At 48.3% G+C, this 24,587-nt stretch overlaps 1 protein-coding gene across 1 annotated transcript; it reads right to left on the bottom strand.

The window, feature by feature from the left end:
- On the bottom strand, positions 1-24,587 carry LOC119109632 (glutamate receptor ionotropic, kainate 5). Its single transcript, XM_037233379.1, has 8 exons — positions 24,539-24,587; positions 21,325-21,632; positions 20,974-21,168; positions 14,783-14,981; positions 13,227-13,430; positions 12,254-12,408; positions 11,616-11,890; positions 1-289 (listed from the first exon to the last, which is right to left on the bottom strand). Exons 1-8 carry the CDS (start codon positions 24,585-24,587, stop codon positions 1-3), a joined length of 1,674 nt encoding a protein of 557 aa, XP_037089274.1.

Here is a 24,587-nt window from a genome sequence, read left to right as displayed (position 1 = left end):
TTACTTCGAGGTGGTGCGACGCCGCACCGCTGCCGACGGTGGACCCGGACGTTGACCCAGCCGATGACCCCGCCACGGCCGGCGACTCAGGCGGCTGGTCAGCAGCTCCCCGGCCAGCACGAGACCAGCTCCGATCGCGGCCAGCGGCACAATGATGACCACGACCAGCATGTCGGCCAGCGTCAGAGACCGGACGGCTGGCTGCTGGTCCGGGCAGAGCTGCCGGCTACCGCGGAGCCAGCGTCGCTTCAGCTGCGACAGGACGCCCGTCTGCATCAGGCGCAGGAGCCTGCCAACAGCGCCGTCGGACGGCGGTCATATGAACTGCAAGTGGTATTGGCCGTAGATAGAAGACAGTGGTGCGGTACCGCTTGATTGGGGAGAGGGTCGTTGAATATTGTTTTGATGGGCGATTGAGTAAAATAGCAGCTTCCTCAGAACGTAGTGTGCGGTGAGGACCACGGTGGGCTAACTTCATAGCTCAAGCTATAGGTTGGGCTTCAAGGGGTAGATGACTCTGCTTTCAAAATGTCGCCCTGTTGGCCCACAAATAACAGGGAGCACTCATTCGAAACGGAAGGAACTGACTCTCTAGACAGGAACTGGAACGAAACATATGTTCGCCGACACACTGATCAAAGCAACGCAGACAAGCAATACGCTTAGCAGTTCAACTGTACCATGCGTTGATTTGTGCAGGCACGATATCACCACTGCCGAACGATAACTAAGGACGGCGGCGGAAACAGCTCGCGAATTTCATGAGCCGACAATACAGATATATTTTTTAGGTGCTCCCATTTATTGGCTTCGCAGATACCAGCCAGCAAGGCACAGTGAAAATCAGTCTGAGAATGGATAATGTGGGACACAACAATTTTTTAGAGACGGTTTATTAACGTGTTGCAATAGTAACGAGTGATTTCCGAAAGCGGAAGATATGTTCCTGAGCCCAACAATCCAAGCCAAACCAAGCGTCAGCATCCCATTAAGTAGCGTCTGTAGGGAACTAAACTTTGCCTTCGACATAAGAGTGACGGGATACAGTTGTGCTGAATCGATTTCTTGTAAATGGAGGCGACGAAGCTCTTTTGAAGCAAACTGTGGCGGTGCACAACAAAATGCAACAAAAGCTGCAACCATTAATGAACGTGGCACTACTATAGAAGCACTATTGATTAACTTGGACCCACTGGGCATAAGTTATCAGAGCCGCTGGTCAGTAGAGTGTGCACCGCGGTGATGCCCAACAAGGTCTCCAGTCCTTCGGTCACATGCATTTGATCTAACAGCGAAACCCCTAACACAATGCTTGGAGGAGATGGCATATTGTTTCATGCTTACTGCCCGGAAGTCACGGGTTGGCTAATACATGCTCGGTCGGGGGTCAATTTGGGCGCCGGGAAGGTTTTTTTCTCGCGAATGTGCTCCGAATGGCGCGACACAGCCGCGCCAAATTTTGCATAGCTCTAGACAGTCGATTGGCGGATCGTTTGGTTTAGCAAAGTTGGATGTACCTGGGAAGGTCGCTGACCTACGGCAGGTCAAAGTCAGGTCATGGATTCAGCGAAGTCAGCTTCTAGGAAATCTTTCAATCTGATGCGATAACGGAGTGTTAGACAAGGCCATACATCCCTGAGATACTTTCTCAGGCAACATAAAAGCTGAGTGAACGAATTCCATTGAGACGTTGTCGGAGGTTATTGAGGTCAGATGTGAAGGTCTAATCAAGGTTAAAACCAACATGTTACATTACTCTGGGGCTTACTGTATGGGGTAGTTCCTGATGCTGATTTCGAACTTATTGATAAGAGGGACCGCATAACACATCTTCCATGGACTTCTGAAATGTCGGAATAGGTCACTGGCCTAAAATGACACAGGTCAGCATTTTGTTTTCGGGAACATACCACCTAGCCAGTCTTTGTCGCTTATTCAAATGCAAAGCTCAGGGCGGTCTTGGATGATTTTAGTTGCCATGACCTTCAAAAGGCCAAACAAGGTCACTAACTTTAACGGAGTATGCGATCTTTTGCCATGAAGAGGCATCAGGTTCTGTGGGCACTTAGGAAATCAACCTAGAAGTTGACATTGCTTGACTGGATTAGACCTTAAAGCCATGACTTGGGATTCTCAAGTTTTGACACGAGTGGGTTCACGAATAGATTAACACACCCTGTGAATTTGGTGCTTCTAGCCCTCTTAGCTCCTGAGATCTGAAGAGGGTCAAATTGTCTCCCATCCGAGCGAAGAGGATCCAACCGGCCACCCGAGCGCGTGCTAAGTCCGTGGTTGCACTCTTGTGATGGATAAGGGGATGGGTTAAATTCAAATTTTGGAGACTAATGGGCATTGATCAGGGTATGAATAACGTGTTTGTGATATGGGATATGCGAAAACGGAGTCTTAGACGAAACCATGTATCTTTGAGATAGTTTCTCATATCATCATACAGCTAGTAGGACTACGATCAACCCCTTTAACCTCGGTTCAGGTTTGCAGGTCAGGCCGAGGTAGAAACAAACTGCTTGTTTGGTAAATAACTTGTTTTGTGAGGTAGTTTTGATGCCAAGTGCGAGTTTCTAAATCACAGGGATATCAAAATGCATCTTACTTGACGTTCGTCAAAGTCAGAGGTCGCTGACCTAAAGTGACGGAGGTGTGTACCGATAGGGATGAAGGAGTATAGCGCAGTGCTTGACGCTTATGTACCTTCAAAAATAAAAACACAGGCCGTAGATAAGTCTGGCGATCGCAGCACTGCACAAATACTTGTGTGTGTGTGTGTGTGTGTGTGTGTGTGTGTGTGTGTGTGTGTGTGTGTGTGTGTGTGTGTGTGTGTGTGTGTGTGTGTGTGTGTGTGTGTGTGTGTGTGTGTGTGTGTGTGTGTGTGTATGTGTGTGTGGGGGGAGGATCCGTATCATATTGTCCAAGGCACAGAATGTCCAAAGGTACAGAATGTCCAAAGCACAGAATGTCCAAGGTACAGAATGTTCAAAGTTCATAATGTTCAAGGTACATAATGTCCAAGATGAGAAATAACTTCCAAAATGGCGCAGAGTGGAAGGGGCCCGTTTCACAATGCCCAATGTATAGAATGTCCAAGGTACAGAATGTCCAAAGTACTAAATGTCCAATGTACATATTGCCCAAGGTACAGAATGTACAAAGACCAAAGCTTCCAAACTAGTTCCTGCAGCGGCCGTCAGGGTATGAATAATCGCCCTTCTTGGCAGGCAGCGTGGCACCACCCAACGCCGGCCGCGCGCATGCAGTCGACACCATTACGAAGACCACGAGCGTGAGGCTGGCCGGCCAGATTACTAGCTTAGTAAAAGATCATGTCCGCTCCACGACGCAATGGAGCCGGCTGGAGGCGCCGCGCCAAGCATTAGTCGCTGATTGTCAAAGTTGAGCCCGGTATGGTTTGCCTGCATTTTGCTCTGCTAAAAAGCATTGAAAGCAGACGGAATATGAAATGGAGTTATAGCCGCGCTGTGCCCGAAAATATAATTGTTGAGATGGACACCAGCACTGGGCACTTCTGGATGCCGATCTTGACTGCTCGATCGTCAGCCTAGCGCAGACATCGTCAGCTCGGGTTAGTAAGTTCAAACAAGTTCAAATAACAAAGAAGTTCCAGTTAATAATCGCTCCCGGCATCATACACCAGCATTGTGGTTACTATGGGATGGATTTTCAGCAAAAGCGAGCTAACATCAAAAATGGCTCGTGGCCAGTAGTGAATATCGTTGAATGAGGGTGAATATTCTTCAATATGGTATTATAGAAACACCCTACATCCAGCACGTGAGGAAAGCTGATCGAAACACAGACGGTTAAATTTGAAGTAATAGATGACCATTACCAAGAATTAGGTCAAGGTGTTCAAGACAATGACTAAAGCGCCATTTCTAGATGGACTTCACGTGAAAAACGCTGCTCATGTGACGTCCCAAGATAATGCATGCTTACTTGCCTCGAAGAAAGTTGACGATTGTGCGCAACAATTTAAATATATGAATACTTGCCACCTGGCATTAAAATCTCTTCTTTACAGCTCCTGTTTCTCGTGCAATGCTGCATCTATCAAACTACGCACGCGATGCGATTACTTAATTCGGCATTAGGTATACTCAACGTGTTTACCTGTCATGTTTTCCTCGCAACGATGTGCGCACCTTCTGTATACGTGCGCCGCTGAGGTGTCCAATAAACCGGTCTGAAATCTTACGCTTTGTTTATCCCACCTGAACTGTCCCTGTACTTGAGTTCCTGGATATTCTATGTCTCACCCCATTTTTTTCATTTCATTTCAATCCGTTGGCGCATACATGAGGAGGTTTTACCGCCAACGGAACACTGGGGTTTCCTCCTGGAGCGGTCAACTAGAATGAAATTAGGATGAAGACTGCTAGTCATGCTAACCTAAGGTCATGTATATTGTTTGCGTAGGAACCCGTATTTACTGTTCCACATAGACATATAACATGTATATATGCATATAAATGTATATACATGCACATTTATGCATAGAATAAATAATTTAGGTATTGGAGCCCATGTTATACTGCGCAGCCCTTAGAAAACGAGGGCCAAAAAGACCTCAAAGAAATAAAGGCTAAAACTTAGCACTAGTTTGGCTAAAAAGCAAGGAATGTGATGTATATATCCCTTTCATCTTAAAATTTCATGACGGTTGTAGGGGACCCCAAACTTTAGGGGGCACCACAATGTTGCGTGCTCACCCCCCCCCCCTTCACGACATACTGGAACCGCCCCTGTTTGCAGCCATTCCGCTGTGCAATGGTAGCGCGGTACATCCCTGCTCTCATGTTACGCCATTCATGAAGACGTGCTCCACATATGAAGAACGCGTTCATTTCACCTTTTTACGGCTTCTTTTTGGACGTGATGAGGAATTGCATCGAGGAGGCGCAATGCAAGCGGCACCGGACGCCCGCTTTTACGGCCATATATGGTCATGGAAAACGAGGAGCACTTCCCATTTAATTCAGTTTCAAACACATTATGCTCACACGACTGAAGGCCAGAAAAAAACGTGCAACGCTCTGAATATTTGAGATTTCATGGCTGCTTGCTGTTTGGCCATGGGCGTGCCGACGCGAAGTGTAGTATAATCGGGACACCATGGGCTTGAAACGTATTGCTGTGGTTTAGGTCCCATCTAGCGGTACTACAAATAAGGTGTCGAGGAAGCAATCAACTTTACTGAGAGCTCTGTATAGATATGGCAGACATGTTGGGACAGCGTTTCTAATTTTAACAAATAAATCTACCCAGTCAGTCTCCTATGCTATGCGGTAGCAAATTTCGTCAATATATCTGATGTACAGCCTTGATTTAAGCCTCATTTCGAAAGACAGATGAATGAAAACAAATACTAGAGCTAGGGGAGGTGCACGGATATTGCATATAGCTATACGTTCAAGTCGTGCACTGAGTTTGCGAAGAGCACCAGGCCATTGTCAAATCTGTGACATGGTTCTTGGAAACAGTCAGGAAGCACTCAGTTAGTGCGATACCGAAGAATGATATGCTATCAAGTTTTCCTCGATTGTGCTCATTATACCGACCCTATTCATTCTGTAAGCGGAGTATTCCTACAAGTTGCTGCATTTTTTGTCACGTTTAATGTTTTCGCGTGTAGTGATAGTATCTAAACTATAATCTTGCTGGACTTTATTATCCATGCTATGTCTGGATTCATCTTTCTTCCAGTTATATGACATATAAGCCAATGATCGCACATGCGACACGCCGATGACACTTGCGCGTTTTGGTTCCTGGTGCTAGCTCATGCCAGGCTTCTTTGCCGAAGTCGAAAGAATACAAGTCGGTGGTCACTGCCCTGGCTCGGATGTCTCCCGCCTGACTGACTGCGAGCTGATCGTATGGCTACTTTGTTGCATACTTTTGGGCCAGCGTTACTACTACATGTTGTATGAAACATGTCTAGGAAACCTGCAACAGTATTTTTTCCGACTTATTTTCGCTTATACCACACCATCGCAGAAAAATAGTCTCCGGGAAGCTGTCTGACTTAGGTATGGACTGGCCCAATGAACACTTCATTGTCCATCATGCAGCGTACGCAACTTTTTCTGCTTTTGTGTGTAGGCAAGGGCGTAGCCAGAGCCTTGCCAAGGAGGAACACATTGCTGACAAAAGCCCATCTTATAGGAATCTCCCGCCCCCCCCCCCCCCCAAATCCCCGGATATAGCTTACTGGTTAACAAGGGACCCGGTTTTGTTCGTTTTATTGTTGTTTTTATCTTGCAACCCTAACGACATCCAGGAGCTAGGGTGAGCTCAATTCTGTTTGTACTTTGGGTCAATAAACTGCAGAAATCAGGCGTTGAACGACTGCACGGAATAAATCACCAGTACTCTTAATTGACAATGGTTTAGTTAACTCCTTCAAAGCCGATGGAGTTCAGACGCCTTGTCAGAATTGTCATCTCAGTTCTACTGACTTTGAGGACATCGCGGAGGCAGATTGTAGATCGATGTGTTTGATCCAAATTTAAAGATGAAAATTTGATTGCAGATCGAGTGGTCAACAAGGTTTATTAACATGGCCAAGCCATGTTTGTCTAAAAACGTTCACCCTCCAGTTAGAATCTATAAGCGATACAATTTGTGTCACATGCATTTTTAACATGCGCGCTCGCAAATCTTAGCAACAAAAACATCGACACCAATCTGCGGGGCGTTAGCCCAGTAGCTACCTTTCAGCCGCGGCCTTCGTCCACCATGTTATGATAAGATTTGTCCATGCGACACAAATTTCCGTCCACCATGTTTTGTCCAAATGATTACCTTTTAACACTGTAATCGAATGTTAATGCAAGTTATGTGACGTAATTTTGAGCACACGCACTCCAAAATATTAGAAACACAAGCCTCGACAGCAGGCGTTGCAGTTCCCGTAGGCTGCGCAACGTCGGCCTAGCAACTGACACTAAGCTGTGGCCAACGGGTGGACGAAAATGACGATGCTCCTGAAAAAGTATTCTAAAATATTCTTAAGTACATTTAAAGCATTGAGCGCATATTTCACGTGTGCAATTTTTTGACTGATGAAAAGAAAGGATTTGCTCTCAAAGCGCCGTGAAGTGGGGCTGGAATCTGGTGGTTGAATTGGAAGAGCGAAGGTACGATCTCTATTTTTCGGGTTTTTGCAAGTATTTGTCTATCCAGACGATAGATTAACACGGCGCCCACCGTCTGGTGGCACTCGCAGTGCCCGAAACTTTTTGGTTTTACGGGAGTTGCAGCCCAGACCATCCTTGCCCTTGCTCTCGAGGTTGGGGGCGAGTATGCTCAAGCCTTTTGATGTAATTTGCTTCACTAGTACATTCTGAAAAAGTGAACGTTCTCAGGCAAACATGGCATGAACTTGCTCGTTTTTTAAAGATTATTTCGACCCATCCTACTCAACAATAATGAGACCCCACTCTACTCAACAATAATGAGAATCCTTATTTCCTTCCGGGTAAGGGCCTCTTGAGTAGAACATCAGGGGTACATTACTGTTTCCGATCAAGGGCTGGAGGGCCATTCCGCTCCATCGCAAAGTGTCTTCTGGCTATCATTCTGGTGACACAGGGCGGGATCGCCTGGTCGGTCGGGAAGCCATTAGAAGGATGTATCATACCACATTGGTCCCATCCCTGACACGGAACGCCTTCTGACCCGCGCAGTTAGCCCCGGATCAGAACAGGAACACTCATTGACGCAAAAATATCCCTGATTACCGCTGATAGTCCAATAATTGTCACATAGACCTTAGTTCCGTATTTTTCTGTGTTCTTCAGAGATATTGAGCTCTCCCTGATGGTAGATCGTAGATGAAATGGGGTTCCTAATTTGTATTAACATGGCTAGCACATGTTCGTCTTAATGTGTTCAAGATCCAGTCGTAACTGATTACTGATAAGAAAGCTACGTAACATGGTCTTGAACATGCGCGCTCCCACGTCATAGCAACAACAGCCTCGACGTCCGGCGTTGCAGTCTCCATCCCGTGCGGCCTTGCGGTTGTAACACTAAGCGATGGCCATGGGCAAACGAAAAAGATGACGCATCTGAAGGGCAATGTCTGGTGAACTAGGTAAATCGGCATGCATGTTATATGCAGTGCAAAAGTAAGCCAAATGCAAGCTTAATCTGAAAAGTGGAGGGGGGGGGGGGCAGTTAACATCGCAAGCCGCCACCTTGAAGAGTGGGGGGGTCCATGGTCCCCCGTTCCTACACCGATGGTCTCAATGGACCGAAAGTAAAAAGCACAGAATAGAGCAGGTTACACAATATATGGTGTATGGTTCTGTACGCACAGGATGTACACAAAATGTCTTATAATATTTTTCCAGTGACATCGTATGCGAGAAGAATAATGCACGACACTCAGGCTTGTTTAATGAACACCTGGGGACACATATCCACGGAGAGCGTACGCTCACAATTAGGGGAGGAAGAAGTCGACATCCATGCACCAATGGTACACATTATAACCTACTTAAACTTTTAGGTGCACATTTCAGCAACGGCATGAGACAACGCGCACCAAGGATATAAGAATCGCTGCGTATCGGTAAACGTTGACAGATGATGAACTCGCAAGCACCATCGTGAAATACTGATTGTTAACGCTGTTGTTTTGTTAAGGTACCTTCAGCAATACTTGTCTGCTGATTGATTTTGATACTAGTTTCCTGTAGCGAATTGCTTTCTGATATGTGATACAGTCTATCGAAACCTTCCGGCCTAGCCATCGATTTCTCATGCAAGCCTTATCATAGTGCCGTGCGTCTTACATTAGGATATAGAAGCTTGCATGCTTGATTATTTTAATACTTTTCTTGTCAGGATCTGCATAGATTTGCAACAGTTACGATCATTCGCAGGCCTTTTGCGTTGCGCGCTATGCGTTAACTTATTCACAGGTGAGCACGTGTACTACCTGGAACTGTTGACTTGTCCTACAATTTTGGAAATGTTGGCATAGAATATTGGCGTAGCCACGGGTCTCCCGGTATACTGACGTGCCTGTGTTTTGGCATAGATTTCATAATTGTGAGAAAAAATCGTGCGTGCGTGTGTGCGTGCGTGCGTGTGTGTGCGTGTGTGTGTGTGTGTGTGTGTGTGTGTGTGTTACGGTACTGTTTGAAACATGAACGGTTAACATGCGTGTAAGCGTTGCCTTTTTCTTTCAACGAGTGATATATTTCTGGGTGTGCTCTCATGCGATGAACAGAGGCAGTGTCACCGACTTCCTTTGTAGGGCGAGCATATCTAATAAACCGAAGATGTTCTCAGATTTCGCCCATTTTACAGACTAACTTCCTAGATACATGAAACTAGGCACAGCCACCTCTCAGCCCGGCAGGACCTCATGACTGATTAATCAGTGCCTCCTATTGGACTGCTGGGAATTTAAGTAGCAGAAACGCCGCCATAGCCCAATCAGTTAGTGCGTGCTGCCCAGCCCACATGTGACGGTGTGGGTAGGCTTGAGTCCCCCTGTTATTCGCCCTCAGCGCTCCACATTTGCTATTTGTCCCATTTCCTTTCAGGGTCTCATCTGTGAGAGTAGATGGTTCTCCCGAAGTTTCCTGGCCGTGAGCAATCCGAGTGTGGGTATTCCACGTATAGATCTTTCGGGCATTGAGCCCTCCGAACATGGTTTTTCCGACCCTCATCTTTCCCAGCTAGGGAGACAAGCTCACCGTTGCTGCTTCGTCAACGGCAAAATTGTTTCGTTGCTTTATGGGTTACCGGCTGGTGGAGTGAATGGACAGCCGTAGAGGACAACGGCCATGTTTTGACAACTTGGACGCATTTTTATGCGTTTGGCCCCCATTCAGGGCTACTAGTTCACGGCTTGATCGGTGTCACGTTTACGCACTGAAACTGGACTTAAACACAGTTAAACATTTACGCACTCTCCTATTCTGGATTATTCTTGTCGACATTGATTTACATGAATATTAATGCACGATCCAGTTCAATGAGGACTCACATGTCACACGCCTCGGTGCCCGCTTCAAAAGGACCAGGCCTGGAAGCCCCCCGCCCTCCCCTCTCCCCCCCCCCCTCTGAAAGGAGACCCCATGTTGTTCAGGAAGTCCTCTGGAAAAGCCTTTCCTCAACTTATATCTCCTGGCACCGCCCCTGACAGACCCAATAAATTGATGTGGGGAATTCACATCAATGAAAAGTCTCCACCAATCTGTTGATGTACCAGCTAATTGTTCTAAATGGTATCATGTGCAGTATCTTGACCACAAATGGCTATTCATTGAACCATAGCCTATGATTTGAAATGTAGCGTGCCTTGTAATATGTTACACCTTTGACCTAGATCCCAGTGATAAATGATCAGAAACAGGCCAGTAACTCGATAGGAAGCATAAATTATTGATACACATACTTCCCATTTCTTGCAAGGTTTACTCCTTTGGGCGCTGTATGCTAATTGTGGTAAAAACGTGACAGCGATCGCTTAGAATAAACAACAGTTGCAACAAGAGATTCTAGATGCATAAAGCTATGGCCAAACAGCAAACACGCCCCCGGTCAGACACAGAACAACAAATATCACGCCGGCTAAGGGCAACGCTGCGACGCTTTCACAGCAGCTCCGCGCGTGTCCAGCGCCCCACTCCACGGTACTCGTCTCGTACTCAACGATCACTTGCAAGTCGAGCGCGGCCTCGCCGACCAACAACATCCGACACCACCTCTGCACCAGCGTGGGAAATAAATCCGCTGCTATGCGACCCCCGACCGCATGCTTGTATTGTTCGCACTGGCGTCGACTGTATGCACTTGGCCGACGCTGGGCGGAGCAACGCTGCCTACCAATAATGGCGACTATTCACACCCTGGCGGCCGCTCCAAGAACTATTTTGGAAGCCCTGGCTCTTGGACATTCTGTACCTTGGACAATAGGTACATTGGACATTCTGTACTTTGGGCATTCTGTACCTTGGACATTGTGTGCATTGGACATTATGATGAAACGGGCTCCTTCCACCCTGCGCCATTTTGGAAGTTATTTCTCATCTTGGACATTGTGTGCCTTTGACATTATGAGTTTTGGACATTCTGTACCTTGGAAATTCTGTACTTTGGACATTCTGTACCTTTGGACATTCTGTGCCTTGGATAATATGAACGCCTCCCGTGTGTGTATGTGTGTCGCCCTCCCGGTGAATGAGAGTGAAAATGGTCCGGTGATGAGCGCAGCATTCACATTACCACAGACAGTTGATTCAGATGTGGCTGGTATGTGTGCTTGATTCTTAATACACGAATGTGAGGCTGCCAAATTCAGCCGTAAGTCCTTAAAACCACACCAAATGCTAAATGCAGGGCAGGACCCTTATGTAGTTCTAGAATGGCGGTTCAAACTGAAGACAAATACGTGTGCTCAAACCAAAGGATAAGCTTATATGCACAATCCAAACACCATGCAACACAGCCACAAGCGTGCGTAATGACACAGCATCCCTTACCACACTCCGTGGTCAATATACATGCACCCCCCCCCCCCCTCCCCCCTCATCCCAAAGCTTGCCAGCACTTGCACATTGTTGATGGCGCTCCTTATCGGCTTCAGGCCCTTCCTCAACACCATGTAAGTAGCCTGCGGTCTGCTTTTGCGGCCGGGCTCGTCCAGCGGTAGAAGATGACACGCCTCCTCGCCGATAGCCGTGATGACGAGGTCCTGGTCGTGGTAGAGCAGGGTGCGCGGCTGGACGGCGGCGAGGAACGCCTCCGGCGTGGCGTTCAGCCCGAGGAACCGCTCCCCGGAGGCGATCCGCTCATACAGGTGACGCTCGGCCGGCACGGGACTCTTCTGCTGGTCAGGATGGTGCACAGGGCGTGTGCAGGTCAGGTCAGAGCACATAGCGGTAGGTCCGGACAGGCACAGCCCCGCGACAGATGAATGCCAGGCCCATGTCCATGAAAGCGTCCAACAGACACGGGCAAGTAGACTGCACACAGGGCCATGGTTGGGCGTCAACAATGCGTGACGAGGGGGCATTGGTGTTGGTATTTCGTCGGCGCCGGCGATCGTGACTTGGGGCAGTAGCCACCGCGGGGCTGCATGAAGTGCGGCACTGGGACCGGTGTTGGCTCGCGGGTCCGTGCTATTCTAGGCCAGCGTTTCGTGCAACGCCTAGGCTAGCTACCAGCCAGCACCGGCGCAGGCAGCACTGACCGCCCAGGAGCCGATGATACCGAAACCGTCCTCTACGGCCAGCGTCCAGTCGTTGCTGTTGGCGAACTCTGCCAGACTGCTGATGGGCGCCGCCGGCTGCACCGCCGTCAGATGCGAGATCATGTTGGCCGTGTAGTGGAAGGTGATCAACAGGCCTGCTCAATCACCACGTGACGCAGTGGTATCACTTTCTAAAATGGGTTGGGGGGGGGGCTCAGCGGGAAAACTTGACTTAGCCTACTCCAAAATCCTCATTTTCTCCCATATTTCGGCCACATTCATTGTCGTCCCTGATGTTAAGATCAAATTTTAACAAATTGGTCGGCTCCAAAATAATTGTGACGCTGTTGAATGACTTTCCCCTTCAAGGTGATATCATAGTAACAGTAATGATCTAGGATGACGATGATAGGCACACCCTGAAGCCGAACACCGACATCTGTCGCACCGCTGGGAGCCAGCGCACACTAGGCAAGATCAGTGACCAGTCAGTGAAGTCAGCAAACTGCCAGGACGTCCACTACTCTACACTGTAAAGATTATAATGACTGTTGCGCAAGGCACTCAGACCCTGAACAACGAGAGCGACCAATGACATGGCTCGTGAGCCAGCTGGGGACGGTGCGATTGGCCTATGAGCTAGCTGAGGACGATGCGATGGGCCTATGAGCTAACTGAGGACGATGCGATTGGCCTATGAGCTAGCTGGGGACGGTGCGATTGGCCTATGAGCTAGCTGGGGACGGTGTGATTGGCCTATGAGCTAACTGAGGACGATGCGATTGGCCTATGAGCTAGCTGGGGACGGCGCAATTGGCCTATGAGCTAGCTGGGGACGGTGTGATTGGCCTATCAACTAGCTGAGGACGGTGCGATCGGCCTATAAGCCAGCTGAAGAGGGTAAGACCGTCCCATGATTCAGCTGGAGAGGGTGTGGCCGACCACGATTCCCCTGGAGAGTGCGACAACTGACCTATGAACCAGCTGGTGAAGGTGACTATTCGAGCCGAGCCGGAATCCGGGATAACAGCCCAGCCCTGGCCGGTCACCGTCATCAGGACGGAGAGGCAGCTGTAGCCGAAGGAGAACTCGCGGCGGGTCGGTCCACTCTCGGCGGGTCCGCGGCTCAGGCGGACTGAGGTGACGAGCACGATGGCCAGCGCCACCAAAGAGAGAACTGTGGGAGGTCAGGTCAGACTAGGTCACAGGAGTGAGTCATATAAACATGCAAAGTACTTGAAAATGGTGCCTCCTGCTCCGACCATAGCCTACATCTCTTAAATAGACGGCTTCAAACTTCATGACATTGAGACAAGCATTGTATTCGATTATGTAAGCTCACTTGTAACCACTAGTGTGTTTTCAAAGGGACTGTTCCACATTGATATGGGGCTTTCAGCTGAAATAGCTATTTTGAAGATATTTCGGTGCAATCCACAATCCTGCCCCTCTTACAATTTAAGCCCCTAGTTTTTGAGCTGTACGCCAGCGAAAATGAAGAGAGGTGTATCGGGGAGAGTATTTCAAAGTCACATTGGCATTCCTGACGTCATAATAGCGTCAGTCAAATCCTGACATTCCCTAAGTCATGCGGTGATCAGGGCCAACAAAAATATAATTGTCGAGGCGTTCAGATCTGACGTTCGTGAGTGCAACTTACAGGTGTAACGGTCGACAACTGACTCTCAATTTGTGTTGTGCAAGGTACGATGACGTAATTAAACCATGACGCATTGAGAAGCATATTTACTAGAAAGACAAGTGTGCTGTCTAGAGCAGTCTTTTCGAGTTAAAGAGGATGGCAATAGTAATAAGTGAGCTTGTTTCGTCGTATCTTATCCTTACTATTTCGGGGAGATTAACTAGAGTATTCGAGTAGGGTCGGCAGACAACATTGAATTTACTGTTGATATCCAATTTTGTGAAGGCATGTAGCCAAAATATCACTAAATCTAGATCCCCATTTTCTGGGTATTATGCGAGGAATAAGGCTATTCGTACTCTCTTATCTGTATGCACAATGTTCCTCGCAAATGCTTTTAGCAGCTTATAAAGTATCACGTAATGTAACAGTAAAAGTATCACGCAGGACCGCCTCGAAACGCTCCCAACGAACACACACCCCACAGCAAAACCAATCGAACTGCAGCGCGGCAGCACCACGCGGTACTGTCGCCGGCGGCCGCTCAGCAAACCTGGCGCTCCAGAATGATGCGGCCCTGCACGCAAACTCTCGCTGAGATGGGGCAAGTTGACCCCTTGGGGGCTGCAGCGTCCCGGCCGCCGGGGCACGGGCGCCGTGCGACGATACATGGGCACGACGAGCACATAAGGCACACTGGCTGCGGTGCAGGGCTTTCTGCCCCGGGTACAGTCGTGGCAAACGCGGGGAGGATCCACAGAGCAGGGGCCAGACGCCCTGGTGAAGCGGCGCGAGGCTCACAGAACACGGGCCAGACGAGTCGGTGAAGCGACGTAAGACTCACAGAGCATGAGCCAAACGTGCAGGTGAAGCGGAGCAAGACTCACAGAGCATGAGCCAGACGTGCTGATGTAGTGGCCGCAGCAGCGAGGCGAACATGTCGCCAGAGAGGGCGGCGGTGTCTCTCTCGCCGGCTCGCATGTAGAAGCCGTGGCGGGCCCACCAGATGGGCACCATGTCCACGTAGTCCAGGACGGCAGCACGGTCAGCACGGTGAAGCAGATGGGTCACTGCCAGATCGGCGCGCTGCAAAAACGACCAAACGCGGTGCCATCCGTACCTTCGTGCATCTCTCAGGACAGAGGCACGGGAGGGACGGCAGCCTGCGTTTTGTGATCATCATCATCATAACGTATATGTTTGATTCTTGGCACAGTAGCGCGAATAACAGGACGGTGTGATAGCATTTACAGATCGAATCAACGTCGTGACCAGTGCTGTTGCCAAGGCTTGTGCTGTGGATGTGCATAGCTTGATGGCCTGATGTGCAAAGAGCTGTGCTGTGGATGTGTATAAATGGATGGTTAGACGTGCAAAGAGCTGTGTTGTGAATGTGTATAACTGGATGGTTAGATGTGCAAAGAGCTGTGCTGTGGATGTGTATAACTGGATGGTTAGATGTGCAAAGAGCTGTGCTGTGGATGTGTATAACCGGATGGTTAGATGTGCAAAGAGGTTACAAATTCGAGTGCTTCAGTGATGCTAAGTTTGTAACTCGCTCTGTTCCGTACTGACGTTGTTGGGGTCATTTGAATGCAAACTGCTGGCCTTTTGAATTATGTCCGCAGATGCAATGTGGGCTTTTGGCTCTATGAATGTGACACTGGTGGGTGTTCAGAGGTGTCACACCAAGTCTAAACTTCGTAATCGGCTACTTCATGCACATAAAGGTGTAGAAATATGGAGGTCTTTCTGCACCCATCCACAGTGCAAGGGCTTCTTTGAAGACTTTGGATGAGAGTTGTTGGTGGATAAGTTTTGGAGATTATTACAATGTTTTATGACACTTGAGATCATGGATCGTTGGAGAAACGACGTTCTGTTACCTCGAACTAGGAGGATGTATGTTTGTGTATTTCCATTCCATAGCGTTCTGCTCGTTTCTCTCTTTCTATTGCTGTGAATGATTGACACAATGTAGCCTAGGAAAACAAATTATTCGGCTTAGAGCTTTTCAGAGATGATGACTTCATTATGTTCCGTCTGGTTTAAGTGTGTCACAGTCTATTTCATATCGTAATGCCTCTATCGGTGTCCGAAATTCCGCCCTGTTTTTAGTCTGACAGGCCTGTTTTGGAGTCAAAGGGGTCTCGATTCGCCCGTAATTGTGATGCATTCGTTGTAGATTACGTCGCAGCAGTCAAAGTGTAACTTTATGTGGGTAATGTAAACCTTATCGAGCACGTCTCTTGGTGTGTTACTGGCTATCGGGTAGACATTTAAGTGCAATACAGTGGATTAAAGTGCGACATGTATTTTGATAGCTGCCTTTACATGTACATGGAGTCGGAAATCTTTGGAAAGTAAGGACTTAGATGTGCGTGTGTGTCAACTACAGGTATTTCTTGGCCTGCGAAAGAGAGCCTCGGATGGTTAAGTCAAATTTTATAGACAAAAATTTGTTGCATGGCTTCAGCGCTTTAAACATGATCGTTCATTATGCGGCGCATGAATCAATGGTTTCCACGTCCCGTTAAAAAGTACGATCGATCGGTACGATCGGTACGTCTAGACTGGAATATGAAGAGCAGAGCGATGTGTCGTCGGCATAAGCAAGTCTGTCGTTCGTTGTCTGGTTGACTAGTTGGTTCACGAGGAGGAGGAGAGGACCGAGGACGAGGAGAGAGCCGAATGTGGCACCTGGCGTCAGGGGACTGTGTCTTGGAAACGGTGGCAGCAAAAAAGGTGGGAGATTTGATTGCGGATTCAGGATTAGATCAATACAATTATGATAGTAATTCTTCCCAACCAGGTCGGAAATGAGGATTTTGCCCTCACTTGCATATACGAAGTCGGGCAAAGAGTAACTTGTGCATGCTTACACGTCTCGTTGCAAAATCCACTTTACCTATCATTCCTCATGTATTGTTTATCACTTACTACCTGAATCAGTTTTCTTTGTCAAGCGTGTTTTGTTGTGTTCATGCTTTCCAAATACATGCCTTGACTAAACTCAGTTCAACAACCCTGGAATATACTGCATATGCTACAGGCATTGAAAAACTTCTAATTCTCATCCCAGCTAAATGATTCAAAAGGATTCGTTATGCAGTTAATGTCTCGTCACAGGTTGGTCACGGCTTGGTTACAGCCTTGGAAATATTATCCTTGGAGGTGAGGGACTGAGAAAACAAGTTTTTCTGAAATTTCCTCAAAGATGTTATGCTCTACCACCTTAGTTTCCAGCCCCTCTCCTTATTGTCAGTGGAACCAAAGCTAAACAACCCACAAGACAACGTTCAAATATGATTGCTGAGTTGTCGCCTCTTACAACTTTCAAGAAGTGCAAGAAAAACTAAGGTGCGAGAAAAACTTTCAGTGTTCAGAAAAACACCAGTCCAGCATGTGTGCCAACCAACCACTTCCCAATCCACCTTTTCGCCTAACATCCCGCGGTTTGTAATCCATCGTCTCCGTTCGCCCCATGCGTCACGAAGCGACCAGCCAGCATGGGTCTCGCGTCTCTTCCCTGCTTACCATACCCGATTTCAGATGAAGAATCCGGGGCTAATGCGTAGCACCATGGGCCACTTTCTGTTTCCGTGAGCAGCTTTTCAGAATAGACTGGCAATCCATTGACGACGACGCCTCCCCACATCATGCAACAGCCAATCACGCCTTGGAGAGCCCAGGGGGTGGAAGCGTCTGCGAGGCAACCTCGAAAAATGCGGTAAGTTCTCAACCATAGCGGGCACATTTGGGAGGGCTTCTGGGCGATGCTCCCGGGGACGACTTCAGCCTGACTCGGGCACGCGGAGAAGCGATTGTAGACAAGGGTGGCGCGCATGTGGCGTGCATTCTATTGTGCGGTGAGAACACAACGAAACGAGGCCCGAATGGGTGGTCATGCGATTGGGAGAGTGGTTCAGGATGTCTGGGTATCAAGGGTGGACTAAGGCAAGAGAATCGTTGAAGTGGTTTGTTGGACAGTAGAAATTAATGTGACGTGTATGTGCCTGGTACTTCTTTGCTTAGTGTGTATCATGACGGTATGACTTCACTCTTTTGGGTTTAAAAGCCGCAGTACAAATTCATCACGGTGGAATTCTCTGACAAAATGCCAAAATTCCAACACTGATTTCATTGATTTTTTCTTGTCGTCCGTCACTTTAAGCCGTCAACAAGTCGGCCAAGAATTTTATCTTCGTGTTCACCCTTTGCCAAAAGCCCCACGGGTCATTTCATGTCAAAACACTTGGAAATATGGCGTGTAGTCGTGCGGTCACATCTGTCGTCCGGGGATCCACAGATGTGTGGCGGACACCTCATTTGGGACAGGTATCGTGTGTGGGTCGTTGGGTCCTTGTCCACTCTGTTTCTCTCCGTTGATTTGCATTAATATAATAAAAGGTACGTTTAGACAAGATCGTTTCCCCCAAGGTACGGAACCAAACTGATTAGAGTATAAATGTTTGGTGTCAAAGCTGAACCTTCGACTTCATAGACCAGAGAAACAATGCTGTTTTTCCAAGAGTTTGGAAATAAGCCTGACCTAAGTGATTTGTTGTATAATTGGAAGATTAGTTATAATATCATTGTTGCTACTTATTTCAATTTGTTGGATGCGTATCAGATCAGAAGGAGTTGTGTGAGACACGAGAATTTAAGAATTCCAGACTTTCACGCTTAGCAGCTGTAATGGGCGCATTCTATTGCAGACACTTGAATGTTGTTCTGGCTTCTCCCAAAAAGTTATGGAATGCTCTGTATTTGAAGATACTGAAGCAAGCACCATGTGAAATGAACTAAGCCATTGGTATCCTTCAGAGTGAAAAAGACTGCTCCAGACAACACAATAACTAAGCCATGAACTAAGCTGAACTAAGCCATTTGTATGCTTCAGAGCGGAAAAGACTGCTCTAAACAACACAAGTTTTTTGCTTCGTTAATCTGCTCCTCAACGGTCGTCAAACGCGTCATTGTTTGATTACGTCATCGTGTTTTGCACAGTATTGAGAGCCAATCCACGACCGTTATATCTAGAAATTGTGCCGACGAACATCAGACATGAAAAACTCGATAAATGCATTTTTCTAGGCCTTGATTGCCACATGGCCACTGAAACAACAGGATTTAAATGACACCATTTTGGCGTCAATATCCTCGGGAACTAGAGCGGTCTGCGTCTTTAGAGGAGCAGGGCTGTGAATTGCACCGAGTGATCTTCAAGACGGCTATTTCAGTTCATAGCCCATACAAGTGTCGAACGCTCCTTTAAGAATTTCTTGGCTTCGCGTCAGCTGTGGTTGTGTTTAAAGACCTGGTTGCTTCTTAGTTGTCCACCCAAGTATGTTGCTTGGTTAGGCTGTTGCCTCCAGCGGTCCAGGTCTAGGTCCGTTTGGCGTTGTTTGGCTTTTTTGAACAGCCTCTTAAATCGTATGTTCAAACGTAGCAGGCTCGCCACCCACGTTTGTCTTTAGGTCAAATGCATACAAAATGTATTGGAATAGCGTGGGCTGCTGCTGACATGTGCACCAGTGACAGCAACCCACCGTTTTAACAAATGCCCTCTTGTGTTTCTGGCTGATATGTGTGAAATAGAGGGTTCGTAAATTTATCCACATCGAAAATGATTTAGTCGCACTGCTCTCTCGTTGTTTATTTTAATATCGGTTTGGTAACGTCAGAGTTACATAGACTGGCGAATTGCTAATGTTTCATAGCGGCAATAACACTCGACTGAAAGCTACGAGGTCCATATTGTTTGTCATAGTCAAATCTCGTTTGTTTGCAACAGTGTCAGTCAGTCTGGTTGGCTCAACTGTGCATAGTGTCAGTCTGGTTGCCTCAGCAGGGCATGGTGTCAGTTTAAGGGTACTCAGTGCGCCCATCATTCCCGTATCGAAAGCTGTTGTACCGCCATGCTTGTGCCGAATCGATTCAATCGAATACATGTTCCCTGCATGTAAGGAACTCGGAAGCGGTGTAAACGAGGGACAATGACCTCGAGCTAAAGCTCAGCTCCCAGCAAATATAGCGAGAAAGTTTTGGATCCGTTGCAAATTTGAGTTTGGTGGAAGGTTACTGCAGCATGCCACCATACTGTCAGGTGTAATTTTTAATTGGATCACAGCGCACTCTTTATGGTGCATTTCTAAGTGACTCATTCTTCTTTCTGGTAATTATTGAAACCATAAACTGCGATACCGCCTTCATGTCCGTGGTTGTGTTGAGCGTTGAATGAGTGGAATTTACAAGTTTGAAAAGGCTAGGGTGCATATAAGTACCCAGGATGGCATTAAGTTACATCAGCGTGCCTATTTGATTTTTGTCTACAAAGTTTGGAGGCCCATCCGGTCTATTGTGTAGAGTATACTCACTCATCCAGCCCGCAATTTTAGGATGACTCAAATGTTAGTAACATTTATTTAAAACGGATTGGAAGAGACTGAGTTTTTGGTTGCGTGGTTGGATTCTGGGTTTGTTTGAATTCCGGTTTCAAAAAGCCAAGCGTTGATTTCTCTGTACATGTTTAGAATCTGTCACTGTCGGTGTTTTGTAAGATCTTTTATACATTACCCAACCACGGACGCCATTTGAACAAGCGTATCTGTAACCAAGTTGGAAAAAACTGCAACCATGGCATGTTCTATAAATGTCTTTCCCTTCCGCCGAGGCGACCAACACACTGCTGCAGCTCGAAGTGCCACACTCCTGTTCTCCCAGAGACCATCTTCTCAACTGCAGCATGCGCGTACGTTTCTTCTCCACAGTTGCTACGTGGCCCCGCTGTGCCTTAGGCGCCCCCGTCCCCGCTGAGGCCCCCGTCGGGCCTCAGGCGCCCCCGCCCCCGCTGAGGCCCCCGCTGTGCCTCAGGCGCCCCCCGCCCCCGCTGAGGCCCCCGTCGGGCCTCAGGCGCCCCCGCCCCCGCTGAGGCCCCCGCTGTGCCTCAGGCGCCCCCGCCCCCGCTGAGGCCCCCGTCGGGCCTCAGGCGCCCCCGCCCCCGCTGAGACCCCCGCTGTGCCTCAGGCGCCCCCGCCCCTGCTGAGACCCCCGTCGTGCCTCAGGCGCATGTTACCTTTTCTGCCAGCTCGCCGACCATGCCGGTCCAGCTGCCGTTGTGCAGCAGTGCCCCGTAGCCTCCGGGTCTCGGCGGCAGCAGGCGGTACCGCAAGTCCAGCTCCGCGCTGATGATGTTCCATAGGTCGATCAGGTAGCCGCTGTGCGTCAAGTTGCCTGAGGGCTCCTGGTCAATGATGACGAATGGTGGGGTCTAAAGGGGGCAGAGGAGACATCATTAGACCGCAGCTTCGTTAGCCAGGTGGCGGCTCAAATCCCATCTCACATTGCGTCCCCCAAAACGCTTGATATACCACCATTGTATATCCTCAGAGAGAATTCCCCACCTTTTTTCACCAATGCCACTTACATGCGTCGTCAACACCCGCAACTCCTCGGTGAAGCTGAACGGCTGGTCACGGTTGCCCAGGATGGCAACTGAGCCCTCTCTCTGCACGGTGGCCATCGTCGGCTCCCGGCGATGCTGCACTGTCCCGAAGTCGAGCCGTCCCCCCGCCGTCGTCTCCTCGTCCGGGAGTGCCGCGACCCTCACACGAGCCCCCGACGAGCCGACTGACCAGCTCACACGGGCCACCTTCCCGGCTCTGTCGCCGCCGCGGCGGTAGCTTCGGTCGCCCGAGCGACCGTTGCAGTTGCCGGAGCGACAGCGGCCGCCACCTGCCGGTAGCCGGTGACGTATGCGGTAGACAGGATTACGTAGGAAGGCCTTTGACCAATGAGGGAACGGATAGTGTCGTCGGCGATGCCGCCAGAGCGACATGACCGGATGTTGTATTGAAGGGATAATACGCCAAAGCGACAAAGCGAGTGGCGCCCGCGTGCATCGTGTGCAATTGTAATTGTGTTTTGTATCAAAGGCATAGCGAAAGAAGTCTGCTTCGATCGGTCAGTTCCGCTATTTGGTGAATTCTGCGTCCTGTGGAGAAACGTCTGCGATTTAAGACCGCAGCTCTTTAATAATGCGTGATCTTGGCCATGAAAACAAGCCTGATCATTCATCACTGGATTTCGGCATGGTGGTTTGAGCCGTAGATGTGTTTTGCAGCTGACATTTTAAATATCAAAATCAGCACGCTTCGTTGATATACAGCTTTGTGAAATCAGTTGGTTCTACGTCTGTGATGAGTTCTCAATGACTCCTCAACAGCCATCGTGGACATTTTTACCTGACGTTGCTAATTTCACCTGGTGCTTGTGCTATTTTTTGCTTAGCACTCAGTTAGGCATTGATTAAAATGTTAGGATTCATTTTATATTTTGCTTGACCATGCCCTGTAGTATTTCAGCGTTATTCCGTTTATTCTCAAGCTGTAATGGACTATACTTAACTCGTCGCTAGAAGAGCGTTAGTCAAGTACAGCTTGCTCAAATTACTGTCATGTCTTTGTTCCCGATTTGAGCTCAGGAATGCCTTCAGAGTGCTACTTATTTGCTGTCCCGCTTGCAGGTAGCAGAAAGGTATGTCGGTGTCCCACGCCAGGTATGCGAGTTCGTAGTCGGGTTCAGGTTGACACACATGACAATAATATTTTAGCACACACAGTGCTGTCTGCAGGTGCTTACAGTGAAGCCATCGATTATAGCACAGTGTCATTGACTAGTGCAGATTCAGATCCGTCCAGTGCAAAAAGTTGACATTGTTTATCAGGGAAACTGTGTAGGGTTCCAGCATCTCGAGAACCTTAGAAAAGTGGCATGGTCCTGACAAATGAATAAGCGGCGTGAATTCTGGCTTGCTATGCAGCTACTTTTGGCAGAAGCGGCAAATGAGTTCACGGGACTGTATGGCCAGGTCTGAAATATTTTCAGAGACCAGGGACAGTTTAAGGACTTAACGGTAATGACCGAAATGTGGATGGCCCAAAAGGTTGTCAGACTGATGCACGCGTGTCACTGAGAGCGGAAAACGTGGTGATCCAATCGGGCAAAATGTTTGAGAAAGAGGCCATGGCAAGCTTGCATGCCAAATCTCCTATCCGCAGGTAAGGGGGCGACGTCAAGCAGCCCAACAATTAATGAAACCCAAGAATGCGTGACCCAAAGAGCATGTTTCAAACCACCGGAGGTATATTTGAACATAGCTTAATGAGCTACAAGGACATCACATTTCCATGTGGGAATGTGGAAGTGGAAAATGTTTTCTAAAAAGTTTGCCGTAAAAAATGCAACCAACTTAAAACATATGTCTGACAAAATGCTATTTTCAGCCCCGTTTTGGTCTGGCATTGTCTCACTAGAGCCTGTCTGGTGAATGTCCTGACGTTATCTGGAACACAAACAACTTTGAAATTGAATTACTGAATGACTTCAAAACTTGCATCGAATACGGTGCTAAGGGCGTCGGAAGGCTTGCGCGCACCGTTCTGCAGCCTTTTGATGACAAAAAATCTGAGATGGGCGGATATATCTCCAGATGTCGGTGCATTTTTGTCCTGACAAGTGCACGTAATCTTCAGGCCTGTTCCATTGCGCGAGTTCAAAAGACCAATGCGATGTAAGGTAAGACGGGGGCAAACAACTCTCAAGGAAGCAAGAAAGCGAATATGCAGAATTTTGTGTGGGAAGGTATCAATTTAATTATGGCCACTTTAAAAATTCCATTTTTCTGCCGCAGACGCACATTTCTCGCATGGCGTAATGCCCACAAACCATGTCGTTATTCTAGCAATTTGTGCAAGTGTATTTCTTTTTTTTGCAGTCAACATTTATTCATGTGCAAACCAAATACCTACACACAAACACACACACACATACATACACACACACACACACACACACACACACACACACACACATATATATATATATATATATATATATATATATATATATATATATATATATATATATATATATATATATATGTGACCATTCGGTGAGAGGAGCACGAGCTGCCGGTGTTTGTTGGCTGATGCCGGTTTTTGAATTCACCCCAAAGGCAGGCATGTACATACTCATTGTCTCTCATCTGTTCACGTCATTGACATGCGTCGCGGAGCAAAAATAAAGGCAACCCAGCCTCGACGGTTCTCTGAGAACGCTTGACAGCCTGGGGATGGCTGGGGCTACGGAAGTAACGGTTACCAAAGTAAGCACAGATCCAGTGACACCCCGACGCGGTGATTTTTGGGGCGTGCTGCGACCATCGAAGCGCCCGTGAACGAGACGCTTGTACCGCGCCGGGGCTCAGGTACACCCCTTTTCCTGCCCCCTCCAAAGTGTATTGCCTTACCGCTGGCAACAATAGATCTAGTTGACACCTCAAGCTATCGCACGAAAGTGAGGAGACCATCGGTTGACATGAGGAGATAGCTGCCACGATGCATCAGTTGTGCGTGCACTGCAGTTATTGCTGCCGCCTTTTGAACGAGAGGTGCATGTCCGAGCCAGCGTCATCTGGTAAGCACGCTGGACTACCGTACATGCTGCAGCGCTCAGGGCGTGTGTGAGGAGCTGCGGATCACGGCGCCGCCACGACGACTCCGGTAATGTGCGACGCTGCTGTAACATGATTGAAGTCTCCAGGCTCACCAACCAACTGCAGTGTTCGCCTCAGAACGCACAATGTGTTTGCCGCGCGTGGTGACGCTGCGCCAGGAAGCGGATGGCCAT

The sequence above is a fragment of the Pollicipes pollicipes genome, unplaced genomic scaffold, assembly GCF_011947565.3.
Source record: "Pollicipes pollicipes isolate AB1234 unplaced genomic scaffold, Ppol_2.1 Scaffold_1600;HRSCAF=1878_pilon_pilon_pilon, whole genome shotgun sequence".
Lineage (NCBI taxonomy): Eukaryota > Metazoa > Arthropoda > Thecostraca > Pollicipedomorpha > Pollicipedidae > Pollicipes > Pollicipes pollicipes.
This window is presented reverse-complemented; position numbering and strand designations above follow the sequence as displayed.